The 20,107-nt window shown below is 47.4% G+C and overlaps 6 protein-coding genes across 7 annotated transcripts; 4 read left to right on the top strand and 2 right to left on the bottom strand.

The window, feature by feature from the left end:
• Positions 1-1,874: 1,874 nt before the first annotated feature.
• On the top strand, positions 1,875-2,202 carry ONS95_000982 (uncharacterized protein; the record flags this gene model as incomplete). The annotated part of the gene is made up of 3 exons (XM_058494163.1): positions 1,875-1,997; positions 2,057-2,107; positions 2,164-2,202. The coding sequence occupies 3 exons, from the start codon at positions 1,875-1,877 to the stop codon at positions 2,200-2,202; spliced, it is 213 nt and encodes a 70-aa protein (XP_058364366.1).
• A 516-nt stretch (positions 2,203-2,718) lies between these two features.
• ONS95_000981 (uncharacterized protein) lies at positions 2,719-4,867 on the top strand (the record flags this gene model as incomplete). The annotated part of the gene is made up of 5 exons (XM_058494162.1): positions 2,719-2,920; positions 2,969-3,065; positions 3,119-4,295; positions 4,355-4,549; positions 4,637-4,867. 5 exons carry the CDS (start codon positions 2,719-2,721, stop codon positions 4,865-4,867), a joined length of 1,902 nt encoding a protein of 633 aa, XP_058364365.1.
• A 353-nt stretch (positions 4,868-5,220) lies between these two features.
• On the top strand, positions 5,221-9,789 carry ONS95_000980 (uncharacterized protein). Of its 2 annotated transcripts, XM_058494161.1 has the most exons (7): positions 5,221-6,152; positions 6,215-6,555; positions 6,608-6,777; positions 6,851-8,223; positions 8,272-8,311; positions 8,427-8,898; positions 8,955-9,789. In XM_058494161.1, the coding sequence occupies exons 1-7, from the start codon at positions 5,541-5,543 to the stop codon at positions 9,037-9,039; spliced, it is 3,093 nt and encodes a 1,030-aa protein (XP_058364364.1). In that variant the 5' UTR covers positions 5,221-5,540; the 3' UTR covers positions 9,040-9,789. The 2 variants fall into 2 exon arrangements, with proteins under 2 accessions (XP_058364364.1, XP_058364363.1); XM_058494160.1 differs by having other exon boundaries at positions 5,348-6,152; positions 6,851-9,789.
• Positions 9,790-10,450: 661 nt separating this feature from the next.
• Positions 10,451-12,037, bottom strand: ONS95_000979 (uncharacterized protein). Its single transcript, XM_058494159.1, has 4 exons — positions 11,809-12,037; positions 11,488-11,747; positions 11,378-11,439; positions 10,451-11,332 (listed from the first exon to the last, which is right to left on the bottom strand). Exons 1-4 carry the CDS (start codon positions 11,892-11,894, stop codon positions 10,796-10,798), a joined length of 945 nt encoding a protein of 314 aa, XP_058364362.1. The 5' UTR covers positions 11,895-12,037; the 3' UTR covers positions 10,451-10,795.
• A 589-nt stretch (positions 12,038-12,626) lies between these two features.
• ONS95_000978 (uncharacterized protein) lies at positions 12,627-15,545 on the top strand. The gene is made up of 3 exons (XM_058494158.1): positions 12,627-12,699; positions 12,774-13,466; positions 13,525-15,545. Exons 2-3 carry the CDS (start codon positions 13,160-13,162, stop codon positions 15,204-15,206), a joined length of 1,989 nt encoding a protein of 662 aa, XP_058364361.1. The 5' UTR covers positions 12,627-12,699; positions 12,774-13,159; the 3' UTR covers positions 15,207-15,545.
• Positions 15,546-15,664: 119 nt separating this feature from the next.
• Positions 15,665-18,768, bottom strand: ONS95_000977 (uncharacterized protein). Its single transcript, XM_058494157.1, has 2 exons — positions 16,789-18,768; positions 15,665-16,736 (listed from the first exon to the last, which is right to left on the bottom strand). Exons 1-2 carry the CDS (start codon positions 17,409-17,411, stop codon positions 15,893-15,895), a joined length of 1,467 nt encoding a protein of 488 aa, XP_058364360.1. The 5' UTR covers positions 17,412-18,768; the 3' UTR covers positions 15,665-15,892.
• Positions 18,769-20,107: the final 1,339 nt, after the last annotated feature.

Here is a 20,107-nt window from a genome sequence, read left to right as displayed (position 1 = left end):
TGAACTGAATACTTCTACTCGGAACCTTGGCACAAATGGTTCTTATAGCATCTCTCTTGTGCTGTTAAATTCATATATGGCACCTAACAAGCGTGGAATCACGAACCAGGAAACGAAATGCACGCTGCCAATCCAGACAACATCCCAGAATTCTCGGTGCCATTAAAGGAAAGCGAAAGGGATTTTCTGTACAGCAGTGGCAAGATATCGCTGCTCACATGAGCAGTGGCATGTTTAGATTCACTTACATACCATCAAATTAGTCGAACAAAGTTGCACGGATTCTAGAGCCTGCTTATTTGACATCTCTTCTTATCGCTATTGATTTTTGGCGAGGTAGAGAGTTTCGTTTAGCTCTGACGAGTCCGTTGCAGAGGTAAAATCCTCGCAGTAGGCTACAGCTCCAGGATAGGTACATACGTGGGAAACCACCTGCGTGAATCTCCACCACCAGATCAAACCTGAGCGCATCGCATGGTCGATGCAGGTCTTCTTAGTTGACAGTGCGAGCCCTAATCTCACTGCTTCCTATACCACACTTCCCGACCAATGTCGGATATTGAGTGACAGCTCTACTTGTCGGCATATTTTCATCTCAAAAATATGCCGGGCATATCTCCCCTTCGGTCTGGAATTCACCAACTACTAGCAATCGAGTTGATCCAATGTGCAGCCTTCTTTGTATTGCCTTGGTCATTTACGTCTCTGCAAGGTTCGTGTTTTGCGACTAGTGGGACTGGTTTGTTGACTTTGAGCAACTAAGCGACTGGCCCAGTCTGCAAGCGAAGGTGATGCAGAAAATGTCGGGGAGACGGAGATGAAAGTTACTTGAGCTGTATCGGTATCTATATCGGTATCTACATCGGTATGGTTAGGATAGCTGTAGGTGTTTTCCACTCCTGGCATGGGTCTGCAGCTGATATGAAGAATGTCACTGTTATCGGCTATCAGACGCCTACTATCAGAGGCAATTGTCAAAACGGGTGGAGGCCTTTTTCGACACCTAAGTCATTTTCACTCCTTTTAAAGACATTTCTTACATTTAAGACCACTAGATCCCTGGAGTAGGACGATTCCATAGGGTATATAGTAGACAACAAGAACACTGTCAATGTGTATTTTCCCCCCTGGTCTTGCTATCCTTCATAAGCAGATGGAGCTGTGGACTCTCAATCTAACAGTAACTAAGCTCAAACAGGATTAGGGCGTTATTCATGATTTTGGAAGACGCCGATGACTTTTCTGGGATTGTTGAACTCTCGGGTAATGCGAATGTGGTGTTCAACGCAGATAAACACTCCAGTGCTACAATGTTTCCAACGCCTTCAAGCTGCAGAAAGGCGAGAATATCTGATATTTTGATAGCACTCAAAATTATAGCATATAATTCTCCGTTTCAGTTGCGAAAAAGGCTTCTACAACCATGTTTTGACTTTATGGACAGGGCCTTGAAGCGGAAATACTAACATGGTCTTTACCTGAGGGCTGTGGTTCTTGCCCTCAAGCTTTGGGGTGTTTTCAGGACATTAGGATGGACATATGTATCTTTGTGCGACAGCACAGCAGCGGGTTTCTCAGCCTCATGGTCACCTGTCCCGTCTGCTGATTACCCATCCTGGCTGCATGTTACTGGCTGGGTGATTGTGTCACTGCTGCGCCCGCATGAAGGCAGCCTTTGCCTTACAGGCATCAATTTGCCTCGGGGGAGCCCCAGACTATTAAGTCAGGCTTTCTGCCCCAAGGATAGCTGAGCCGTGTATCCCAAACTCTGCGCAGCAACGGACTGCCTCCGTCGTGTCATTCGGGGCGGCGAAGTTTACTCGGCCATACAACCCACCACAGCGCCTCGGCGTAGCAAGCACTCAAACTCCACGATGTCGGGCACCCTCGATTGGTCGCATGCCAGCTGGGACTCAACAGCTCGATACAGTCTTACGGTAGACATTGTCAACACTTATCTGAAGGAACTTTTTGGCAATTGGAATTTTCTTACGAAGGTACTAGCTCAATCTCAAGCATTTCTACACTCACACGAATACTAAACGACATTCTCTAGTTTACTGATTCCGACACAATAAAATTCTGGGTTCCAAGGAAATTATCCGATGTAAGCCGGTGCACTATGTAAGTAAGGCAATTGATGGGGCTGATTCATTTGTGTAGGCTGAAAAGGATGAGCTGAAATCGAGAGGGTATTATTGAAGATGTCAGTTTCTCCAACTTTTCACGTTGACTGTAAGTGATGAGGGGGGGAATGTTCACCAGGCTGTGCATCTGAGAATGTCAGAGCTTGGTTATGCGACAGATTTAGACTGGGTAGTAGGGCGAGGATGTACTGTGAGGTTCCAGGGAAGTGGCGCGGGACTTCACAAATTCATGTTTTTTCAAGGATGGGTTGGACGGTCTGGTTTCAAGGCTTTAGCTGTACGAGGTTAGACACGGATTGCAGGGCTATGAGAAGGTTGTTTTGCCAACGTGGAGGGCTCCGACTTCTTAAATTCGTGGTGCTGTGCTCATGGCATGGTGTGTACCGTTCACAGCCCCGATTGGACGGTTGAGGCCTTGCATGCCTTTTTCTCAACACCGCCACTCCTCCGTACAGATACATAGGGGTCCACAGAGCTTTCATACTCTTCAATCTTCTTCAAGGACTTTCACTTCTCAATCAATGCAGTCTTCCAAGCACTGTAGAATTTAATTGTTTCCGAATGTGAAGAGATGACTATTCTACCGGATCAAGAACTACTCAGAGGCGCGACACTGAAAGCAGCAACTTTCCCTAGAAACACAGTCCGGCCAACGACGTCGAGGCATCATTTAGAAGGCTATCTGAAGCGACTGAACAGCCACGATGGGAGACTATTCTGCGTCGATGGAAAAGCGAGTATTGACCTTTGGGATTATGATGACTTCGCGAAAGGTTCGTACTTTGTGAAGATTTACTATATTGTTCTAATAAATGTGCTAGAATTCCACAATACCTGCGTTGCGAATGAATTTGAGCTCATAGCACGACTTGAAGGGGAGCGCTTGTTTGTCCGAGACGATCCTAGATCCCGGTTCATGTATGCTACCACTGATTCTTATACACTGAGATCCACTTAGCTTACTGTAATAGATTCATACATGCACGTAACTCGCGTGAATGCCTAAGAGCCAGTCGGCGCATGTTTGTACGGGCACTTACGCATCACCAAGTGATGCCAAGCTTTCTAGACTTTGTGTTCCCCTTTGGGCACCAACAATACGCTGAAGACCTTCTTTTCAGTGGTTTCAGGGAAGACACAAAATTAGTTCCCTCAGATGGAGGTCTGATCATACCGGAGCTTGGTCGCTCCGGCGTCGAGATCCGAATGTGCTACAGTCTGAAGTCCGTGGAGCCCAAGATAATCGACCAAGATTTCCCATGGTCTATCCGACAAACTGCTGTCTATCATTCATTTGATCTAGTGACAGGCAAAGCATGCTGGATTGTAATGAAGGGGAGCCATCTCATCCGAGATCGTGTGCGATCAGCGTCAAGCGCTATTGAAGAGGGTTCTTCCTCGACAGAGCTAAGCTCCTTCGATTCTGTCTCAAGCTCCCTTGGCTCAGCACTCGAAACGCACTTGGTTCTTTGTGACTGGTGTGATGAAGACTGGAGGTGGTACCTTACATTTCTAGAGAAGGAACTTCAACGACTAACACGACGTGCGTTGGTCGTTGACATTCCAAAAGCTCGAAGCTTTGTGGAACCAGAAGCATACCAGGAACGAAAGCAGCATACAAAGTCAATTACGAGAACGATATCTGCTTACACGAAGCGTACACTGTCTTCCTCCAGGAAATATACGAGTTCCAGCTCCTCCATGGAGAAAGGAGAATATCGTCCATCGTTCCCGCAGCCACCCATGTCTCCGCTGTCTCCCCCAGTATCCCCACTGGACGAGACAGCACCTCAACTACCACCTGTATTGCCACCTGGAATGGACCCAATGGGATCTCAGGCAACATATCAGAAACCCGAAAAAGACGAGGTATTCTCGGTAAGAACCCTGCAACAGGTGCAGGTCATCGAAGACAAAACAAACGAAGTCCTACTCATCATCGAGGCCAACATCAAGATAGTGAAAAACATAAGAAAACACTATCAGACAGTTCTTGCATCAGACGAGTGCCCGTCTGAATTGAAGTCTGAAACCAGAGTCAAAATTTCCTATTTCGAAAAGCGCATTGCAAACATCATTGGCGATCTCGAAATTCAGCATTCTAGTGCTCAGACACTGCTTCGACTGCTGGAAAATAGAAAGAGCATAGTGAGTTTCTCAACTTCGGGCACATTTCGAAGGCAAAATCTAACTCGCGTTACTTGTAGCTCTCAGGACTTCTCAATAACTCTAATATCGAGGCTAGTAAGGAGTTTGCGACACATTCGCAGCACTCAGCATCCAAAATGGAAGCTATCACTGAAGCAATGCATCATCTTGCCTTGAAAACCAAACAAGAAACCGTTTCTATGAGGATTATTACGCTTGTAACTTTGTTCTTCTTACCTGGCACATTTATCTCTGTAAGATACCTAGACTCAATAGTTACACCCGTCAGACCAGTTTCGCCATTCCGTATCGTGAGCAGATTGACTGACCTGAATTCCCAGACGGTGATGAGTACAGATATCATAAAATTCCCCTCCAAGCAGGAATCTGGAAAAGTATTCCAGTCAGGAGCTCTCCAATTGTGGCTGGTTATCACTCTTCCTTTGATGGCAATCACCTTCATTGCGTGGTGGCTGGTCTACTGGCTGGTGAACCGAAGGGAAGAACAGCAGAGTGGAGGCACTTTCCGTCGCTGGCTTCCTCAGTACAATGAGATTAGAGAAGGCACCTGAAGTCTGGAGGCATAGCAAGGCCAGATGCTGGAGAAGACGGTAAACCTGCCTGTGGTACACAAGATTTGAGAGTGTCGTTTCTTTTTTGCCCCGTGTATCTCGTCCACGATGCCCACAGTGTTCCGGTCAAAGTGTTAAGGATGCACATTTTCTGCCCTGGACAGTGGAACATATATGTTGTTGAGAGAATGAACATTGGTAGACTCAACTTGATCCCATGTACTGGTAACTTTATCAATCGTTGAGATGTTCTGCTTAATCTGACCGTGTTGCGTCAACTTGCGTTCAAGCGGGCTTCAAGAGGGTATTCCCGACATCCCCTCCAAGCCAAGCTTTCTACAATGACTTACCGTCTGGCACGGCCCAGACCGAGGATCCTGTGTTCCCTCATTGGGTCGCCACTGAGCTCCCCTGCTGCTGTGTCTGGGGGCTTGCGCTGCTTATCATTTACCCCTCGCCGCTTCAAGCTGGATCTTAACAGCCCAGCAAATACGGCTGGCCATTCTATGAGGCTCTCTCTTCAGACCATTGCGAGCCTTCTCTCAGTCATCGTGAAGGACTTTCTCCAATGATCTTATCACTCCAATGCGCAGTTGTATGCAATCTGCATAAACCTGCTTTGTTTCCCATCGCGCCATCAACTTAATTTCACACACTCTGGAGCCTCTTCAACATGGAGCAGCGCTCTGAGCCACCCAGTTTCGACCCCGCGAGGAGACAATTCCTGAACTACACGACAAGAAGCTGTGCCTTAGAGGTGGTTGACCCAGGCGACCCTTCCGATTCATTACGTCCAACGACTCGTCCCTTTCTTCCACGGGACCTAGCCCAGGAATACTTCGAGAAGAGAGGCTATCGGGAGCTTCATAACATTATTGACGGGCTGAAGCTGGTACCGTCAGCACGCGTGAATCCTGGCCACATAATACCCAAATATACCGCCATATTTTGCACACTTCTCCACTCGGGAAGAGGCAGCTACATCAAACACTTCACCCGCTTTGAGTCCCTGCAGGATTCCAGGCTGCCGTTTCATTTAAATAATCCTCCCGAAAACTGGCCTCCCACCCCTGATGATCCAAACTTCTTGAGCGACTTCTGCAAAGAACAGTGGAGATTCTGCGCACCAACATTGGAAGCACCAGTATCGGACCTGTGCTTTGAAGAACAAAGAGTACTACCGATAACTTACAAGCGGAAGTTGCGTGATGGTGGAACCGCGAAGCTTTGGCTCATCAACATCCACCCGTCTTACAACAAGCTCATCTCAGAGGACTACAAAACGGCAAGTCCACAAGTTCCTCATTGTACTGAGAAGAATAAAAAATACACTAATGCATCAAACAGAAAGTAGGAAAAGAAAACGCAAACACTTTCGTCCTCAAAGAATACTCCACAGCAGATGCGCAAAAGTATTACTATAACGAAGCTTCCGCCTTCGGTCAGATTGGGAAACACCAACACATAATAAGCTATTATGGGAGCTTCACACGTGGTGGGACATTCAATGTGATCTTGGAATATGCGGACAAGGGGACGTTGAAAGAATTCTTTGAAAAGCAGCTGCCGCCTACTTCAGGGGAAGGGATCATACGATTCTGGGAGGGGTTATTTCAACTCATAGATGCGTTGTTGAAGATACATACAGTTGATGCAGATGAAACAGAACGTCCACAGATCTTCCAAGGGTAAGTTCATCGAAGCGTCTTCGATCGGGACAATATTAACTGAAGGGAGTAGATGGCACCAAGATGTCAAGCCAGAAAACATACTGGTCCTCAGCAATGGCTCGGACAACCCTCAGGACTGGAACTTCAAGCTCGCAGACCTCGGAATCAGCCATTTCAAGAGAAAGAACTCGTTGAGAGAAGAATCTACTGCTAGTGACTCGTATGGGACCCATACTTACGGTGTGTCAAGACTTCCTCAAATTGTACCCTAAGACAAGTTCAACCGAAAATGTGCTAATTAGGTGGAGTACAGGCGCCCCTGAAACCTCTAGACCGGACGAATACTTAGCAAGGCACAAACTGCGTGTGAAGCAAAACATCGATATTTGGTCCTTGGGCTGCATATTTAGCGAAGCCGTCCGGTGGATGGCGGAAAAGAAACTCGGAGTCATCAATTACCGGCGAGAGCGTAAGGTTGAACTTGCTCAAATACATTCTGGCGGAGAGGTTGACTGCTTCCATAACGGAACTGAAGCCTTGGAAACTGTTCGCAGGTCGCACCAGACTGCATTGAATCGCATTCGGACTCTCCAAAAGGCGGATTTCATCACCGAGAAAGTTGTTGATATGATCGGAGATATGCTCGTCGAGACTAAGCACCGGCCAACTGCTGAAAATCTTTGGCGCAAGCAACGAGGTATTGTTGATGCTGCGAAGAAGAATCTGCGAGAGTCCTCAAAGCTACCGCATCTGCTCGGTTCTGACTCGAACTTGAACGAGCGCATCCAACCAAGATCGGTGACGCATCCCGTACCTAGCCCCTCGTCGAATTCCGAGCCACGACTACCACCAGTTCTTCCACCCGAACATTCCCCAACATTCCTTAGGCAGGGGCTGTTCGTCCACGAAGGGCAGTCTGGCTATCCCTCCGTAAACGAATCGCTGGGGTACAACATTCCTCGTCATCACAGCCCTGAAAATATTGGATGTGAGAGTCAGAGCCTGGAGACCACGCCAGTGCAGGGAAAGGCGAGTGTGGAAATTTTTGGAGGAAATTCGCCCTTGACGCCCCCTTTCAGCCCAAAGTCTCATTATCCACTTCAGAGTTCCTCAAAAGGCTCAAACGAAGATCTATTTACTAGTTCCATGCAGCAGAATGCCACTGCATTACCTTATAGATCTGTTGAGCCACATGGCGCCGCCCCTGAACTGTCAAACAGTAGTGCGTTCAACATACCTGGTTCAGGTATCAGCCCAAGATACTCAGGAAGTCTTGGGCGCAATCATCAACACCGGGCACGCTACAGCCTCGGCTCGAACATGAATGGCAGCCCGGAAAGTCAAAGACCACTCACAACCATCGCTTCATACTCGGTATCGTCGCTAGACTATCCACAGCGGGAGACACCGCATCATTCGAGCATGACTACTACCACTACAGAAGTCAGTGGCCATCCAGGCGTAGATGGTGCAACTTCCGTTCTGGTTCGCCCGAGTTCAACAGCACTGGAACATGAAACTCTGCAACCACAGACTCCCAATCATCGTCCGGCTCTCCAACATTCCACGTCCGATTACTTGCACTTGACTGAGGTCTTGGACTCAAAACGAAGATATAAATCAGGTGGTGCAAAGAAGTCGTGCCTCAACCAGCAGCGTCAAGACCGGCTCAAAGGCCGAGATCATGTAAGGACTTCCTCCACCTATTATACAAGGCGCTGACACTGAAGTCAGGTATTCCTTATCGACGACTCATATAGCATGGTCCAGCATTGTAAGTTTAGTTCGGCCAATAATTTCCTCAACAAATTCTCAGGGTTTCCTGCAAATAGCCCATACCATTTCTGAGCCAGTACGGGGAATAACAACTGCTAATATTGTGTATTTAGGGCCGAATGTGGTGGACGTTGTTGAGGGCTTGTCATTCATCTTGAAGGATCTTGATAAGAATGGGCTCGATCTTCACTTCACCATCTCAGAACGAACCGCGTTAGAGGAAAGGCACACCAAGGACTTAGTTCAATTGGTGCAGAATCAGAAACAGCGCAACTCAACTGCAACAACAGACATCAACTTTTGTCTAACGAAGATACTGGACAAGTACAAAGCCAAACTTGACAAAGATAAATGGTGGAACAAAAAGCCAAAGCCATTGAGCCTGTATATTCTGACCAATGCAGTATGGGAGAAGGAATGCAAGCCAGAAATTCCAATCATGAATGTGGTACGGAAACTTGAAGACCTCAGGAAGGACAGAGAGCAGATCGGGATACAATTTATAAGCTTTGGCAGCGATCCAATTGGTATGGAACGTCTAAGGTACCTCGATGATGATCTCACCAAAGTTCTCAACTTAGACCAGTATGTATCCGCCTCATGATATAATTCTCGAAACGAGAGCTAACGATCGCTTGCAGTGACATTGTCGATACGACTCCATGGAATGAGAACGTCTATAAAATGCTCCTCGGCCACCTAAATGAGAATATGGATCACCAATGACCAGCTACTTCCAGCTTTCGGTCATCTCCAAGGTCAAAACATCATCTCGACGGCGCATACGTGCTGAAGTTGCCGTCTACCTTCGGCACGAAAAGTATTCCCTGACGACTTTCCTATGTTGTCGACACAAAAGGCGTTGTATATACCCCAGGGCGTAAAAAATGACGGGTAGCGACTTCAATTGAATTTCTCTTGGGCAAAACTATTTTCGGACGCTTAACTCCATTCCCTTGACAGATGCCGCAACTTTTACAGTGTATCTTGTCATCTGCCTGATTCTTCAACGGCAAATTAGCATGGCATGCAGCAGAAAAGGGTGTCTGGAAAGGATAGACGAGGTTTTGCATAGCATGTAATTCTCAGAGAGGGTAATGCGAATTTGAGATAATGCATCAAGGCTTCAAGAGCGATCACTTGTATCGTTATGAGGGTGGTGAACCAACGACTATATAGCCATCTTTCTGTATTTAACGGCCTCTCAGCATCATGTTGTATACAGACTAGAGAAATGCATACTCTGTACAGTCCTTCAAAACCCTGAGACAAAGCGGTTATTCTGCGATGCTGTCAGCATGCACCCGGCACATCCGGATTGAGAACCCCCGCGAGGGCATCCAAATGAGTTTTGCAAATAGACACAGCAGCAAAGGGGGTAACTACGCCACAGATAGGAGCACGAAGATATCACTTGAAGTCCTGTGCATGAGAGCTTGTATAATGTAGACGTGGAAGTAGAGCAGTGCAACGCATCATCGACGTGGTTAAAGTTTTCACGTCGCGTTGGAATTAGGTAGATTTAGTGTCAGACGCTAAATTACGCCAACAATTTAGCGCTTCGGTTGGGCCCTTAAGAATCGAAGCGAGGCAGGGGACAACACCTTCTGTTTGACGGTACTACCTAAAGAGACTATTCTTTGAGTATATGATGAGGTATCGTGGTCTGAACGGTATCTCTCCGTATATCATTGATCATTTTACTCAGTGAGCAGTTCTTTCTTAATATCGTCATTTTCAGTACACGCGATGAGACGAAGCGAAGACCTGTTGACATGGATGTGCATGGGGGTGAGAATCAAGAAAAGCTACGGACTAGATCCCGGTGGTCTTGTAGAGCATTACTAAAGATGATTTCCGGCTTCTTTTTTTGCATTGTATCCGTCTAGTTGCTTTTTGTATCATACCTGATACTCTCTTTGTTACCAAGGAAGATATCCCTCTTTTAGATCCATGGAGCTGGCTAAGATGGGAATCCATTAACTCTATAACATAAGAACAACTGTTTGGTGATTACTAGAGATTGATTGTGAACGCTTCCGCACAAAGAAAGCAGAAGAGACCTGGTTATTACAGTCTTTCCAGGTCATCATTCCAGGTCACGTCTCAATATTCTCGCTGAGGTACTTAGGTATCAGCCCCAGTTACCAAGCTCCAGGCAAAGAAAAACGTTTGTTTGGTTTCTAGTTCTCGTGTAATTTACTGGTGAGTTGTAGTTTGAGTATCTTCGCTTCTTTTATTTTGATCAATGTTGTACTGGATAAGACTGGTAGCCAACAGGGTCCACCGACAACAAGAAGTCTACCCAATGCTCCCTTCATTGCGAGATCTGATTGAATCTATTGATGAGGGCCGATTGTATCTCATAAGTTTGCGTGGAAGGCACAAAATTGCCAGGTATTCATGCCCGTTCTTTAGCCAGCATCTCAGAATCGAGAGTTACATCCAGACACACCATGCTTGCAGTTTTCAGCCATACCCCTCAGGTACAAATTGAGGCCTTTGGCCCAGCCTGTGCCTCAACAATTGAAGGAACGTTCGCACTCGTATCCAGAGTATATTTGTAGAAGTCCGCAGGCTTGAAAGCAGTCCCGGAATTTGCAGCAATCGTCCCAGTGCAAGAATCGAACACATTACCACTCGCACGCAACACAGCTCCCGCATCCTTCTGAATCGAATTCTTCACCTTCTTGAAATACACATTTTCAATAACCGCATTTGTCTGACCTCTAGTATAGTGGCCATATGAAGTGACATTATTGACGTAATTGTTATAAAGATGGGCATATTTCAGATTGTCGGCGCTGGGGTTGCGCTGGTTGAGGTTCTGGAAGTAATTGTGGTGAATAGTGGCTTGTGCGACTAAGTTCTCCGTCCATCCGATGCCGAATGCTTTGTTGTGGTCACGGAGAATAGTATAAGATACGGTGAGGAAATTAGTGTCTTTTCGGCTGTCGATCAAGCCATCACCACCTCTTTCTAGAAGGCAGTGATCAATCCAGACATTGGAAGCAGTGTCCTGGTCCGGTCAGAGAGGTGTTTCTTTCGCTCATGACATACATACCATTTGAATTCCATCCCAGTCCTGGGTCTTCCCGTCATAGTCCCCATCCACATATGTGTTGCCTACAATATCAGTTCTCGATTTGGTGTGCAGTGTTTCAAGAAGATTACCGATCTTGAGATTCCTGATGATCACGTTCTTGACTCCGTTCAAGAAGAATCCTCCGCCATAGATCTCTCCAGTAGAGCCAACTCCGATGATGGTTTTGTCACTTGAAACTCTAATTTCTGTACCTTTGGGTGCAATGGTGATTTTCCCGGCTACCTTAATGATATATTTTTCTTGCGCTGTGGCATAGGTGTTTAAATCGGCTTGATTAGAGACTGTGACAACGGTGCCACCAGATCCTCCTGTTGTACCGCCATTTAAGCTTGAATTGGCGTTAGTGAATATTTTCGGAAGAATTGATACGGTCGATAGGCATGACTTACGAAGCGAATCCATCTGCAGAGTCGGTACATGCAGCAAAAGCTGGAACAATTTTCAAGAAAGCGATGGCAAGGAGAGATAACCTCATGATGACTGAAAAACGAAAAACTGGAATCAACTCAATTAATCAAGAGTCGAGAGTGCATCTACTCAAGTTCGAATTAAGGCCAGATCGGGTACTTATCCTCTCATAGTCCCATTGACCATTGCTGGTTTGGCCAGACATGTCATAACCGGTGATTTGTAGGCATAAATTTTCCACAAATTGAGCGAAAGCTGTCAAACATGATTGAGAGTAATAGATCTGGCACTCTTCTATGTCAGTGGAGTATAAAGCTGAATCCCGGAGGAATTATAAAGAGAAACCCCCTCCCCCTCCTTGCCGAGCTTCATCAATCTGGGGATCTTGGACTGCTTCCAAGAGCTTGGCACTTGCTCCCTCGACCGATCGAATTCCACTTATGAGGATCTTGCGGTTATTTGCATATCAGAACCCAAGAGACACGCCTTAGAAGTTCCAGAGCTCTATTTTCAGATCCATGCAGCCATTCAGCAGCTGTTCTATCGCATCCTGTAACAGGATTTCTGTCACAGGTGGAACCATCAACCCCGTGAGTCTGACTGCAGCACCCTGGATGGATATTCCTAATTAGTGTTGGGAAGTCTCCATCTCAACCATATATCGTCAGTATTTGGAGCAACATTGGGCAGGAAAGCCACGCACAAAATTCCTCTCTTCCGGTGTGCTCCCCATGGACGAGAGGGGCAATGGCAAGGGACCGACTTCGAAATATTTCCAAGTACCTCGACTCGGAGAACGATGGGGCAGAACAATACGCATAATAACTTGTCGCATGTTAATCCTGACATCCAGCAAAAGAATTCAAGGAAGAGTTAGCAAAACCCGCGAAAGAAACGAAAGGAAGCTCAATCTTAAGGTCACATAATCGACTAACAGACTGTTCAGTGCGAATTCCATCATCGGAACAAGCTTTGCATCATGGGCGTCCACCAGATCAAAAGTCGAATTTTGGCTTATCTGATCTCTTTCGAGTCGCGTCCACCAAACGTCGAAAATCGAAAATACCTACTCCCCGTCCCGGATTTAGGGTGTCGGATGTACGAGTACTGTACAGGGCAATTGTTTTGAAGTATGGTTCTGGATACTTGATTCGCTGGCTGGCTGTGGACAGAACCGTGCGGTGGACGTTTTCTGCAGGGCCGGTGCTGAGCGTCGTCACCCTCCAGCATAAATTCGGTTAGAGGCACCCCCACTGGCGACGACGCCTGCAAGATTGCATTGCATGGAGATTGGCTTGCGTGCGCAGCCACTTCAGACGAGGGGATTGCCAGATGACTTTGCTTTATCATTCCAGGCCTCCCCGAACTTGTCCCTTTATTCCGGTTCGTTTGTCGCGGATTTTTAGGTATCAATCATATAACATTTGGTTTGGTCGGGTCGCAAATTCGCTTTATCATTCATTTTGTGTATTTTTTCAGGCCTTCGTTTTATTGATAAGCGAGTCCATCTGGCTCTCAGGCATGCGCAGCCTCCTCAATGCTCTGGTGCTCCTGCCAGTAGCTGTGTATGCTGCACCATTTGTGCCCGATGACCAAGTTGACCAAGAATGGGATCGAAGAGGTATCAAGTCCTTGCCTGGTAAGAGCTACATGTCTCCCATCCACTTTTATACTTCCTTGCTAACTCCGCACTCAAGAAGCTCAAGCCTTCGCCCACGTCCAAATCGATGTTCCAAATAAATCACCTGATGTTGTACCTACCACGCTGGACTTCCAGCTCGAAGTCCTTGATACAGAGACTCCATGTGGTTTTGGAAATGTGACTGTCGATGGAACGGTTCTACCCCAGACCGTCGATGGTGATATATCGCGTGGAAAAGGTTCCGTCTCGACAATCACCAAGGGTGTCGTTGTTGCATCCTGGGAGTTCCACTGCATTCGTGTCAATGGTGTACCGGATGCACAACTGTTGAAGTTCACAATCAACTATATTGATGGGATGGCTATGGAGGATTCTGGATTTTCGATGCTGTTCAGACAGTCTGGCACACCAGAGATCGTGAACATCGAGACCGACCCCACGGTTCCTGACGAGATTGCAGCCAATCCCAATCCCGAGAGTCTTCTTCCAGACCATGGCAACACTCACAAGCATCTTGGAGGAATCGAGGAGGATCTCGCCGAGTTGCATTACCTGTGGAGTCAGCTGCGAGAGCTTACATATCTGATTCACCAAAAGGAGCGGTCGATCGCTCATCACGCAAATCAGCACTACGAGACCGATATCAAGGACTGTGATAGTCTGAAATGTGTCGTGAACGCTATGGCTCGTAAGACCAAACATGCTGCTCTCGGTATTTATAATAAGATTACTGGTAACGAGGACGAGCCGAGACATGGTCAACACCATGCGGATGAATCTTCCGAAAGCTTCCGTGAACAAGAAGGCAGCAATCACACTCATCATCGAAACCATACCCACCACCTTCCACCATGGAAGCGACCACACTCCCGCCCATTGCCTATTTGCAGATATCCTCCTCCACCTTCTTATGGAAGTCATCAACCAGGCCATCATAGTCCTCCTCCTCCCCCTCCACCCCCTCAGTTTGACCATCTACCATCACCCCCTCCTCCACATCACAGCAGGCCCCCAGGACACGATCGTGATCACGAAGGCCCCCCTCCCCCCTCAGCTTTCTACGGACTTGGTCCTCCACCTCCAGGTCCACCGCCACACCACCTCGGACCAAGCCACAACGCCGGCCACACCTTTCAAGTCATAAAATTCACCTCCATTGGCTTCCTATTCGCTTTTGTACTTGCTGCCCTCCACCGCCGAGTCTGCGCACCCGCTCGACGAGCTGATCGGCACGAGCGACGCCGTCGTAGACGTGCCCTACGAAGGGCAGCACACAAACATATCATTACCAGATTACTAGTTAGAATGGCAGGTAACGACTCTGATGATGAGGACGATGACGAGAAGAGGGCGGCTCTACTTGAGGATGCGGAAGATGGCATGTCGACTACTATGAGTGAGGATATCGAACAGTTGAGGAATGCGGCGGATGTGGTGGGAGACATGGTAGAGCATGTTGCTGTTAATGAAAAGGTCACAGCACAAGTACGTCCACAAACACTCTCAGTATCTGCTGCTACACCTACTCTTGTCTCAGAGCCGGTATCTATCCCCGTCTCGGATCCCATACCCTTGATGCAGGACTTCGAGGAGGAGCTGCCAGCTTACGAGGATCATGATGGGTCAGAGATGGACAGTGTCATTTCGGATGGATATAGACCTGGTATGCTGTACACACCGAGCCAGAGCTCAGAGGGCAGTCTGAGTGATGTTCTTGGGGCAGATATCAAGTCGTAGTATTGATCTGAAATACCCCAGCCTTGGAGCCTTTGCATGGTATGGCAGAGCGGCCGACAAGATAGCTTGTGGCATATTTTCTTTTGTTCCTGGCGATTGGATGGCGTTATAGATTTGGGTCTTTTGATTCGAGTGCGAATGAGGGGATATGCATGATATCAAAGATAACCTGAAATTGACCGTGCTTTGCGATTCTCGTTCCTCATGTGCTTCAGTGTGTTGGCGTCAAAGTAATCCTCTCAACGAGGAGCCTGAAGTATACTTGATTATTTATCCATCATCTGGACGTGTAGATATACCACTAGCTCTCTTATCCAATCGTACTGCGCCCAAGAACAACCGTAAGTGCCTACTAGTTTTGAAGTCAACATTACGGTAGGGAAATGACATATATCACGTGATGACGACCCTGTCACGCTGGAAACTCACGGGCGCTGTTAAGTCAGATCAAAAGGAGACTCCACTGTAGCAAGACCAGTGAGACTTGCAGATACGGGCGATTATAAATAGGAAATCATCTTGAAAACGGAAGTTATGTACAGCAGATGTTTACTTTTGATTGCTTCTCGGCTAAGTTTTGAGAAGAGCGCTGCGAAAGCCTACCCCCAGGCCTTAATCATTTCTACAAAGTTTACAAGACTTCTTCCCTGACTGACTCAGTATATAACATCTGCTCCGACGTTTCCTTACACGGGAACCGTAGCCGTCGGCAAACAAGCACATGCACTCGAAACCTGGGCTTTCAACCCAATCGTCCGCGTACAGGCACTCTTCGCATACGCTTTCGTCACATCCTGCACATCCCTCTGCCTCGCCAGATAGCTAGCACAGAAATCCTGACTCTCTTCCAAGCGTCCAGGAATATGATCCGCGCGGAACGCTCTCAGACAATTATCTGCGTTACAAACTGGGGCCTTGGCCGGTGATTTAGCTGTAGCTTTCAAGATGAAAGAGCCACGTTCGATTGTGTTGACGTAGATCCAGCCTGACTTGAATCCTGCGAAGGAAGACCACGTTCCGGCAAAAACCACTTCGCCTCCCCCAGGCGCTTCATCGTCCTCGGGGTGGATATCGAAGAACGCTGCTTCGTAGACAGACTTTCCGGTAGGATCGCGAGGAATAGAGCTAATATCGTAGATGTGGAATCCAGCGCCGTAGTTGGACTGATACGCGAATCCATCGTAGACGTACTGGTTGTGATCAATGGTGCGGACCTTGTTCTGATAGTAACCAGTGTATTTCGGGTTCTCGAGATCGTGGATGTCGAAGATGTGAGTTGTGGGGAGCTTGTTGGTGGCTGGGCCGACAGTGGCACGGACTTCGTCGTATTCGTCGTCCAAGATCAGGTATTCTTGGTTTTGGAGGTCAAGGACAACGCCTTGGTGGATGTACTCAGCCCCTTCGTAGGACACCCGGGCGATAATGGTCGTTTGGTTGCCGATCTTCTTGTCGCCTGTAACGTCAAAGATTGTGACGGTGTCTTCGTTGTAGCCGTAGCAGATATCGTGACCTTGATATCTCTTGTCTGGTCTAGAGAATAATCAGTATTGCAGACGTGTGTTTGTCATATCAAGGAACTTACCCTCTGTAAACGACGCACTGAGCATCGTGGACATAGAAATCCGCAGCAGCGCATCCAGTTGATCTCATGTTGGATGGATCAGAAATATCAAGGAAGATAAGTCCGCCATTGCATGGCATATTCTCTCTCACGCGAGTCGTGACGTTTCCACCAACAGACCCAACAGCCAAAGCATAGCCTAGCTCTTCGTTGACAACAACGTTGTGGGTTCTGCCCACTGGAAGTTTATCCCATGGCTCGGAAGCATTTCCTTGAGAAGTAACGCCCCAATGGCTCGCAAGATCATCTTGTGTGAAAGTTGTTGGGTTGGCGGGGTCCAGTGTCAGTAACTTGGTCAAATCGAACAATTGAATGCCGTGAGCGAAAGCCTCTGAGCCAACAACAAGTAAGTCCTTCACGACTCGAATTTCCCTCCATCGTGCTCCGACAGCATCCCAAGTGGGAAGACGACCGAGATAGATCATCTTGCCCTCAGAGCTGATCTCGACAAATGCAGTTCCGTCGAACTGACCGACGGCGACAAATTCCCGGCCATCAGCTGAAGTCCAACCCCATGAGGAGGAAGCCTGCCCTTGAACGGCACTTCCAAGGCTTGCATGAGAGCGGAAATGATAGAGATCCATCTAAAAGAAGAGATTAGCTGCATTAAGTCTTCTTGGGAATAAATTCACGTTTCTACACCTGAAGGTATTGTTGAAGTCGCCAGGAATTGCAGCAGCGAAGCCATCAACACACTTAGTGTACCCAAGTTCCGGGTAAAGTTCACTGTTCATAACCCCAGATGCGACTTCAAAATCCCAATGCGCCATCTTGATCTTCATGATCTCGTTATGCTTGGCTCCAGAGATGTACTCTTCCGAATGTGCCACTCCCATCATGTTGATCTCCTTGCCCGCCACTGCAGAGCAGAGCAGGGCAAGGGTACTAAGAGACAAGGCGCGAACCATGGTATCTAGCCAAAACAATGCACCTCTATAAGAAAAGTGAAACTTTTGAGGGAGATTGAGAGAGTTCGCTGCGACATGCAGGAACAGGAGCTGTCATTTATACTTTGCGCCAGTTTGCCATCGATCAGCGCAATTGCAAACATGTTTCCTGGATAGCGACATATAACCCCGCTCGCGTTCTCTTGGCTACATATCATCGGAACGGCGGATTTCCAAAAAATTGGTGTTCATGTTAGATTTTGCAGGGACGTGATCGCTTGGGCTCCCACCGGTTGTGACCCGAAGCGGAAGGTCACAAGAAATCAGTGCTGGGTATTCACGTGTTCCGGGGTACAAGATCTTGGGTTCTTGGCGGAAACTTTGAGAGGAAGGAAACAAGAGCTTGCGAACATGTTTCTGTGTTGGAATTGCTTAGCCGTCAGATTCGATGACTGTTCTTATCTTTCCTGGCACGGGTGAGCTCATTGCAGTTTCTTAAGCCGAGATATTCGCAACTTCTCTGGAACGAAAGCGAATTGGCCGAGGACGGCGCTCTGAGAAATAGAAGTAATTCGTTCTCTCCCATATCTGATATTTCTTTATTGAAACTATGACGAGGCGCATCAAGAATGACCGAAGGTAAAGTGAACGGACAGGGACGAAGCTGATTATGGAAACAGTACACAAAATGTATATCTTTCGTTTGCTTCTGGACTGTCTTCCGACTTTTGATATTCTTATTGGCCAATGCGTGACAATGGTATCGGCGACTCAACGACATCAGTCCAAGAATTGGTGCAGCACTGCAACGTCTGCGTTGCGTCAAGGGTCTCTCGGCGTGTTGTCAGATCAGATGGACCAAACTTAGTGCCCGTACCTGCCAAGCAAGCGTAACAAACAGACATCGTTGTAAATTTAAAGACTCCATGGAAATAAGAGCATGTCCGAGAAGTGATTTCTTGCGTTCTGTTCAATATATCTAGATCCGAGTCGAGTATCGCATTTTGGAGATTTTCCGTTCTTAAAGACTTCAAACCGGAGAGCGGAATACATTTCTGAGGGGCTGGGGCTGCTTGAATACTGTAGGTAGGTAGTGCCTAGGCAGCGGCTAGGCGTGAATGTCCACACTCACTTGGCAATTCCGTCATGTGAATCCAACCCGGGAATCTCAGAACCACCTTCCTAATTCCCCAAGCTTGATAAGCAGCAAGAATATTTCTTCCGAATAAACAAACACCCCTACCCGCTTGTTACTAAGCGAGACGCCTCCAGGGCAGTGAGTCGCTGATTGGCTGCTCCGAAATGGGCCGAACGTGGAATTTTGGCTGCTTTCCCTTTCACTGAGCACCAAGCCTCTTCCACAGTTGGAATTTCTGTCTCCTCGTTTCTACTCATCAACCGATCATGCTTTCACATGCAAGACTTGTTTGTCGATTGGTACTGAATAGTCGGACAGCTGGATTCTGAGCTGTGTCACCAACACGCAGCGGCGCTGATTGGTGCTACCCTGGCCGTGTCTTACTTTCTACCACCGGCATGCAACAGTGGGTTGCGTCGTCACACTGTCTGTACATGGCATCATTCGTTTGCGCTCCTCACTCAAACGTATTGAGCCTCTGCTTGCCCAAACCAAGCCGTGATTGCAACCAGACAGTTCACTGGCATCGCAATCATTGGTGCAAATCATCTCGCAACGACCTGATATTTTTCGCTGTTACCTTGAGCTCGTGGTGGTTGTGGGTTGCAATGCATCCAGACATACTGGAATACAGATTCATCCACAGTTTTATGACGGGGCGAATCCTCTAGGTCCTCACTAGCCTTTGCTTTGTCTGTTGGTTTTGCACAGTGCGAAACATGGCCATAGAAACTCGGACATTTGATATTCGTGAGCACGTTGCTTGCTTCTTATGTTGGTTCCTTCCTTACCAGCAACCGCCACAAAATCACTTATGTTGAGGTTCTTCTTCGCATCGCGCACACGTACAGCCAGACACATTCTCTCAATTTGACTGTGATTCCATGTGGCTTCCGGTCCTTTCTTCCTTTGATTTGTTTTCAATTTCCAATTCTCACCTACGGAAATCCTCTGTCGGCTTGTTGGCACAGCTTTGATAGAATGACGGGTTCGAAGGAGAAATAATAAATCAACAAAGCTCAAGGATAATCACACCTCAACGGTGAGCAGTGAACTTTAAATGTTTATCTCGACGCTTACTCTCCATTTCTTGTTTGTCAACATCAATTATCCTCTACCAGCTTGGGTACAAGGGCTGCACATGATTTTGGATTCATTCAAAAAATCCTTCCACGTTGTTTGATAAGGCAAGCGAGTAACTCTTTGAACAGTTCCAGTAGATTTTGAGATCAACATAAGTGTCCGCCTACGATTC

The sequence above is a fragment of the Cadophora gregata genome (genome assembly GCF_030347475.1).
Source record: "Cadophora gregata isolate MNR1 chromosome Unknown scaffold_1, whole genome shotgun sequence".
NCBI lineage: Eukaryota > Fungi > Ascomycota > Leotiomycetes > Helotiales > Ploettnerulaceae > Cadophora > Cadophora gregata.
The sequence above is the reverse complement of the archived record's forward strand: the minus strand, read 5'-3'. Positions and strand labels throughout refer to the sequence as shown.